General features: G+C 55.2%; 1 protein-coding gene across 1 annotated transcript; it reads left to right on the top strand.

The window, feature by feature from the left end:
- Positions 1 to 789: 789 nt before the first annotated feature.
- LOC130265500 (receptor-type tyrosine-protein phosphatase mu-like) lies at positions 790 to 7,830 on the top strand. Its single transcript, XM_056514601.1, has 11 exons — positions 790 to 804; positions 1,551 to 1,858; positions 1,936 to 2,071; positions 3,341 to 3,490; positions 3,650 to 3,749; positions 4,238 to 4,317; positions 4,728 to 4,862; positions 5,294 to 5,419; positions 5,975 to 6,132; positions 6,407 to 6,542; positions 7,028 to 7,830. Exons 1-11 carry the CDS (start codon positions 790 to 792, stop codon positions 7,100 to 7,102), a joined length of 1,419 nt encoding a protein of 472 aa, XP_056370576.1. The 3' UTR covers positions 7,103 to 7,830.
- The last annotated feature ends 106 nt before the right edge of the window (positions 7,831 to 7,936 follow it).

Genomic DNA, 7,936 nt, shown 5'->3' with positions numbered 1-7,936 from the left:
GATTTATGCTGCTTCAGCTGTGGGCTTTGTCCAGCAGTTCTGATGCACTGCACATGTGCAGATCATTTGTTCACATGGATGCAACAAAGTCCAGAGCAGTGCTCCTGCAATAAAGGTGGGATTCACAAGCAGAGTTCTTCCCCTCTCGCTTTGAGCTGCTGAGAGAAAAAGAGAAGAGGTGGCTCTTGGGGTTCATAGTGGACTTGGAGGCCAAATGATTTTTTTGAGTCCAAGTTTAGAGCCCCTGGAGTCTTTCCTTGTAAGTGACCCACAGCCACTAAAACTCATGGCCAGGTTATCCCAGGCTATGGATCCCAGCCCCCAAGCCTACAACTTCTTCACCTTCACGCTCCCATGACCCAGGAGAAGCAGATTCCAGGATGAGATTGTGTGATCGCCTGTCTGAAACCTGCCTGGGTCCCTGCAAGCAATGCACAAGGAACTCCAAAGAGCCCTGCCTCCTCAGGACATAGCACCATGTGTAGTGCCCACTCCCCCCACCCGTCAGGCCTGAGCTGACAGCTCTGACTGTGAGGGCAGCCCACGTCCTCCTGCAGGTCTGGTGTAGGCTCTGGTGAGCGCAGAAGGAAGCCTGCAGTGCAGTGTCCCAGCACGGGTAACCCACAGAGCCCTCAGAGGGATGTTCTGAAATGACAAGTCTAGGTAGGAGGGAGCTGAATCAGCACCTTTTTTATTAATATGCATCATAAATAAAGAAATAAATAAAGGCGAGACACCTCATTCTACCAGGGAAATACAAATTAAATACGGTGCAACATCCGCTAAGCGATGTACAAGCAGGAGGTAACCCAGCAAGACCAGGGCCCCTTGCCATGGTGAAGCCAGGCCAGGCACGATGCTGTGAACAGCGTCAAGCCGGCCATGGCACCAAATGCTGGCATGGCCTTTCATTAACACTGTTCCCCACCTGACAGGCAGGTGAAGATCCCCACTACAGCAGGCGGCATGAACATGGCAAGGAAGGGGTTGACTGGCATTGCCTCTACCAAGGACCCCAGGACCTCCAGTATCCCCTTGTGTTTGTGCACAACACTTATCCCCCCCACCCCACGGCACTGCTCAGCAAGACCAGAAACCCTGTGCCAAAGGGAGCTCCACCCCTCCCTCCCTCCCCCGGCTCCCCAGCTCCCTCTAGGAGCACCCCCAATCTGCTTGCTGGGAGCACTGCCCCCAAATCCCTAGCCCAGTCAGGGACCCTGCCCTCATTCCCTCCCCTCCAGCACTCCAAGAGCACCTGATGATAAGATGTAGCAATAGCTCATCCCAAGTGAGTGTGATGTTTAGGGAAAATCACAATGGGATGGTAATAACTGACTACATTCACATTAGTGTAGTAACAGCCTTAGGGTGTATCTTTTCTGGTAAAAGCCAGGCCTTTTTGATGACTATGGAAGTACCCTAAGCCGTGGTATTTATCGTTTTCCTCTGGGGCACAAGCAGCTTTTCCTGCTCACAGCACGGTGAAGCAGAGAACAAAATTAATTGTGTTGCTGTGTGATGGATGAATCTGCCCTTTGCTGTCTGAGGAGCTACAGTGGTGCAGTCCTTCTGGTGTGGGTGCTGGAGGGAGCACTCTGTGCTGCTGCCCCTCTGAAGTGGTTTTCTCCTCTGCTCCCACCTTGCTGGCAAGCAGCCACTTCACACAAGTTTTCTGGTTGCTTCCATCTCCCTTTTTACAGGCAGGCTGTGCTCTGCCAAGAGCAGTGGAGCAGTTTCACTACCTGCTGTGGCCGGACCACGGGGTGCCAAGAAACGCGTCGCAGCTGCTGTGCTTGGTGGAGGCGGTGAACAAGAGGCTGCTGGAAGCACCTGCTGGACCCGTGCTGGTGCACTGCAGGTGGCAGCTGGGGCTGTTTGGGTGCTGGGGCAGAGCCAGCAGGGGCAGCACTGACCCGCAGCTCCCTGTGTCCTCAGCGCCGGGATTGGGCGCACGGGTACCTTCATCGCCCTGGACTTCCTCTTGAAGATGGGCAAGGCCGAGGGGAAGGTGGATGTGTTTCACTGCGTGCAGCAGCTGCGGGAGCAGCGGGTCAGCATGGTGCAGACCAAGGTGAGGAGAGATATTTGCTCCCTCCACACCTCGGGCTGCAGATCCAATTCCCACCTGTGGGAGTCGACACAGGCAGGTGGCCAGAACACCCACAAAACCAGGGCTGAAATGCCAAGAGTAAATTTACTTCATTGCCTTGCTAGCTGGAGGATCCCAGCAGGTAACACATAAGTGGGAGCACCAGCACCATCAGGCTCAGTCCATCCTGGGGGACAGTGGGTCTGCTCTTGTCACCCATTTAACAAAGGTTTGTGCTCGTGTGCACAGCTGGGCTGTGATCTCCTCTGTGTTTTTATGGTCCCTGGTCTTTGATCTCCCCCAATACAAGTGCTAAACCATGTCCATGACAATTCCCCCCAGGTCTGAAAATGCCTATGCTCTCTCTACACAGATTCTATTCCCCAAAGCAGACAGAGGATGAACAGCAGTAGGCTGTTGAGACAAAATACATAGGATTTCTCACACTGTCATTTTCCAGCCCTCGGTATTCCCAGTTTTAAAACCCCTTGACAGAATCCACCATGGTCCTTCTAAATGAAAAGCTGTTCTTCTCCTTTTAACCCTTTGCTCTCAACAGCCACCCTTCCCAGGGACATGTGGCATGCAAAGCCTCATTAGCCATGCTGTTCATGATCTAGCCACAGGGACTAGGACTACCAGGTGATGGAGACTGAAGGATCTTTTTTCAATGCTGTCTCCAAACCTAGTTGGAATCTGCATTTTCCTAACACTCTCTGAGGTATCAGCAGCATTTGTATGCCTTGGTCACCCTGATACAGAAGGGCTGTCTTGTAGGCAAGGATAATGAATGAGAATCTACCTGTCCCTGAGGCTTTCAGGATGTCTGCCCTCTTGGCATCTCCTGGGGGCAGCAGTGTCCTGGCCTAGGGACTGTGTCCCCATGATCTGCTCAGTGCTGGGTTCCTTTGCAGGAAACTAGGTTGGGCTGAACAAACCAGCTGCTTGTCCGAGGTCTAATTAGTCTAGAGGTTTTCTGGGCAGCCTTCCCCAGAGCAGGACTCTGGTCTGAGAGGGAGCATTAAACCTCAGGAAGATGATCTTGTCTGGGTTTCTGGAGTTGCTGGCTGTGTCCCAAAGCAGGGCTGCCTGCAGTGAGAAGTGTCTGGGATCCTCAGGGATCCATAGCAGGAAGGTGAAGGATGAACCTGACCCACTTCTGGCACAGTTTGATGACAGCTGGTGACTGGAGTTGCAGGGATCCTCCTGGACAGGCTCCAGACTGTGCAGCTGACCCATGTTCTCACACAGGAGCAGTACAGCTTCCTGTACGAGGCGCTTCTCGAAGGCTTGCTCTGCGGCAACACCGGGGTCCCAGTGGAGAGCATCACCACCCTTGTGCACTCCCTTCGAGAGGATGAGACCACAGGCCACACCAGAGTCCTAGAGAAGGAGTTCAAGGTACCACCAGGAGACTCTGAGGGCTCATCTGTGGTGCCAACCCTCTCCCTGCTCCCCTCCCCAGTGGGAGGATGGAGATGGGGGAGTCATTTCTCTGGAGAGGCTCAAGGAGGTGAGGTGCTGACAGGCAGGACTGACTGGGATGAATCTTCTCTGCAGGCCCTGCAGAGATTTTCTGAGTTGTTCCAGCTGCTGCCGTGCAGAGAAGCAGAGAAACCCAGCAACCAACCCAAGAACCGCAAGCCAGGGATCCTGCCAGGTAACGCTGGCAGGGCTGGGCAGCCTCTTGCTCTAAAAGCCAGTGCCTGACAGCAGCACGGGGGCAACGATGCTTTACTGCTGCATTCCTCCCCAGCACATGACACTGACAGGTTCTGCTCAAAGCCCAGCCATTGTTTTCTGGTTGGTAGATAATAAACACAGATCAGGCTGATTCCTTTGAACCTACTGGAGATACATGAGGTACACCTGGGATAAGGATATCCCAGTGGAGAAGCTCGGATGAGGCACATCAGGGAGCTGTAAGGATGTAAGGATGTAAGGATGTAAGGGTGTATCTGCTGTGCTCCCAACCACGGGGTTTTGGACATCCCACATCAGGGTGCCCTGAGCTGCCACAGCCACGGACATGCTGGTGCCTGCCCATTCAATCCTCTCCAGCCCATGCTGCAGGGAGCTATGTTGACTGTCGCTGTTGCAGGGAGAGAATGCCCCATGTTTCCCTGTCTCTGCTCCTTGCCCCCGCAGCGGATTCCTGCCGGCCCATCCTGATGTCCTCGGTGAACGCAGACGGCTCTCCCGCTTACATCAACGCCGTGTTCGCCAGCGTAAGGCTCCGGCCGCCGGAGCGGGAGCGGCTCGGGGCAGCGGGGACGCTCCTGAGCCCCCTGCTCGAGGCCAGGCAGGGCACCCGGCCCGGGCTGAGGTGTCCCAGCCCCCGGGCTCCTGCACAGAGCCTGCTGGCCCTGCTGCCAGGAGATGGCCCCCGCGATCGCCATCGGAGAGCCCTGCCCGTGGCGGCAGCGCAGCAGCGTGTGCCCGACACAGCCCGCGGGGAGCCCAGCCCGGGGTGATGAACCTGGGGCAGCGGGGCGCAAACTGAGCTGCTCTGAGCAGGGCTGGGCTGGGCCGTGCCGTCTCCATCTCAGCAGGGCGGCAGGGAGCCGTGCCCGCGGTGGGAAGGGCTCTCGGGGATCGTGGCGCTCTCCCCCGACACACGGATGCGTGTGTTTTGCAGACGTACACCGAGGAGGAGAGAATCATCATCACCCAGCTGCCTTTCCCCACCACGCTGGTGGATTTCTGGGCTCTGGTCTGGGATTACAGCTGCACGTCGGTAGTTGCGCTCAATCAACTCCAGGAGCTGGACAAGGTTAGCAGCCCGAGCACAGCTCTCCCCTCTCCTGATTGCCTGAGGGGCTGTGTGATTTCTGCCTTTGCCCCTGCATGTCTTTTACCAAGAGAGCCCTGCTTGCCCCAGGACCTCCTGCGAGCTTGTGGGGCTCCCCCTGGGAGAGCCCTGGGGACAGTCCCTGCACCACAGAGCCACAGCAGTGGGTTGGCCTTGGTCTCACTCAAGTGAGCATCCCTCAGGTTTGGTTTGCCCCTACCCCGGTGTCCTCTCTGATGGAGTGTTATTTTCTGGCTGCAGCACTGGGTTGGTGCCCAGCAAGTGCCTGGCAAGGCCATGTGTACGTGGTTTATGGGCGATGGGCTGGTGGGAGCCAACCCATGTGAGGTGCTGAGCCCTGCCCTGCGTGCAGGTGGGTCCGTGTGTGATCATGCACCTTTCCCCTCCCCCAGACATACGTGCAGTTCTGGCCCACCCAGGGCGAAGATGACTACGGCCGTTTCCACGTGCAGCTGATCTCAGAGGAGCCTGGGGCTGGCTTCACAACATGGACACTTGTCCTCAGCAACAGGCAGCAGGTGGGCCCTTTGCTCAGACATGGCAAACTCCTTTGAGAACAACCTCTGCAAGGGCTGGGAGTCAATAGGCTTTAATTTGGGGTCAAAGTCACAGCTAGAGATGGCAGAGGGATCTGGTGGGGTCCTGGCAGGGCACTGGCCAGAGCAGAGTCTTTTGCCTTGGGAGAGAGGCTAATCCCAAGAAAATGAGGCTGCAGGCAGAGATAGAACTCAGAGATGTTTTTTGTGTGCCTTTCCAACTGGAGGGCAGCAGCTGTGGATAGAGTTTGTGCATCTCAGTGCTTCATGGGCGGGAACTGTTGAGGCAGCTGGACACAGGACTGGTCTGAGCTGCACCTGGTGCTCAGCTCTTCTCTTATGCTCTGTCCATCTGCTGGGTGCAGAGCACTTGGTGGAGAAGAGCAAACTCTGGAGTGACATGTCAAATTGGAGAGCTGTTTCCTTGATCCAGTGTGCATGGCTGAGCCAGAACTGGCATGCACTGTCCCTCCCCCTCCCTCCTTGAAGCCACCAGGTCTCTGCTCTGCCCAGCCCACTGTCTGTCTTCCCCACTAGCCCAAGAAATCTGCAGTGGAAATCCAGTTACATCAACTGACAGACTGGCCCATGCAGCAGCGTCTTCCCCCACACCCTGACACCATCATCAGCTTGCTGGGGAAGGTGGAGACACACCATCGGCAGAGCCAAGATGGACATATCCTTGTCACCTGCTGGTGAGTGATGTCGCCTGGAGGAGCAGCCATAGCACACAGCTGGACACAGCTCAGGCTGTGTCAGGGAAGTTGGTCACAGTTCCATCTTGGGTGGATGTATGGATATGAATTGAGCCACATTAAGGGAGGAAAGCTTCCCTGTGGAGGCTGCTTGAGTGTGGGTTCTGTGGCCACAATCATCCTGAGAGTGTGGGGGTCTAGGGGGACACCTCTGAGGCTCAGGCCTGCCACCTGATCCCAGAGCAAACAAAGCTCCCCTTGGCCTCCTCCCCAGGGACGGAGCCAGCCGGAGTGGGATCTTCTGTGCTGCTGGGTTCCTGTGCGAGCAGATCCAAAGTGAGGGCATGGTGGATGTATCCCAGGCTGTGAGGATGCTGAAGAGACGGCGGAGACAGTTCATTAAAGATGTGGTAGGTGCTGACTTCAAACCCAGCTGAGATGGCAATACCAAAACAAGAGCCATTTCTGGGATTGTCCCAGGAGCTTCCCTAGCTCCTCTGTGCTCAGATCATTCTGAGGCCAGGAGCAGATGAGATCTTTGAAAACCCCATTTTCTACTGCTGGGATGTACCCACCCCTTAGTGGCAGTAGCAATCCTGCAGCACTGAATGGGCACCATTCTGCTCCTTCTGTTTGCTCAACACTTTGTACACTTTGGAGGTTGGCTCTCCTGCCAAAACCGACTGACTCCAGTGCTGGTGTAATCCAGCCATCCAGCTCCTGGAGCACATGCCTGGATTCCTCAGCAGGGGAAGGTGAACTCCAGCTGGGAGGGAGAGCGTGTACTGTACCTGTGTCTAACATGCTCTGTGTCAGGCAGTTTTGGAGACCAATGCTGATGTGCCACTGCAGGTGTTGGTCCACAGGTGTCTCATGTGCATTCTTTTATCCACAGGAACAGTATGGGCTTTGTTATGAGCTAGCCCTCAGTTACTTGAATTCATTTGAAACCTATGGGAATTTCAAGTAGGGACATCACCACAACGTAACTCTGGAAGGGATTTCAACTCCCCAAACAGCCCTTCATCAGTAACAGTGGAAGCAAGAGGAAACAAAGGGATGTGCGTGACCCCAAGATGCTTCACTCCCCTAAAAATCCACCCCAAGGGTCCTCTGTGGCTGGAGAACACAGGCTGGACTGTCTCCAAATTTTGGCCAGGTTTTGAAATGGGAACCGGACCCTCTTCCCAGCATTTGTGCAGGAACTTATCTGGAATCACAGCCTGAGTATGCAGACCAGAGCAGAAGCACCAGGACTCCACCTATCCTTCCTTACCAAGGATGAAGAGAACAGCTGTCCCATCCAGGTTCCCTTGTCCCCTCAAGTAGCCCCAAGGAAAGTGGGGGAGCTCCAACATCTATATTGGGTTTGGTCAGGCAAATCTCAAACACATGGTCCTGTAGAGCTAAACTGGTCCTTCAAACCCCATCCAATCACTTCCTGGGGCTGCATCTTCCTGGTGCTGCTCCAAATTCCTCTGCCCTACCAGCTCCATAGAGGCTCTCTCATCAGCTGTCTGGCTGCACCATGGCAATCCCAGGTTATAGTGGCTCAGAGTGAACATCCTGGATGTGCTTCAAGCAGCACCACAGAGACAGGTTCTGCCTCTGCTGCCCAAACACAGGAAACTTCAGAACCAGGAGTGACCCCATGGCTCTCTGTCTTGTGTCTCATCAATAAAGCCATGGTGGTGGTGACCTCTGATCTTTGCTTTTCTTCCAAGTTTGACGTGGCACAGGGGCCACAAGGAGCTGAAAGCACAGAGATACCACAGCATGGGCACAGAACACACACTCTTGTCCA

This window comes from Oenanthe melanoleuca, chromosome Z (assembly GCF_029582105.1).
Source record: "Oenanthe melanoleuca isolate GR-GAL-2019-014 chromosome Z, OMel1.0, whole genome shotgun sequence".
Lineage (NCBI taxonomy): Eukaryota > Metazoa > Chordata > Aves > Passeriformes > Muscicapidae > Oenanthe > Oenanthe melanoleuca.
This window is presented reverse-complemented; position numbering and strand designations above follow the sequence as displayed.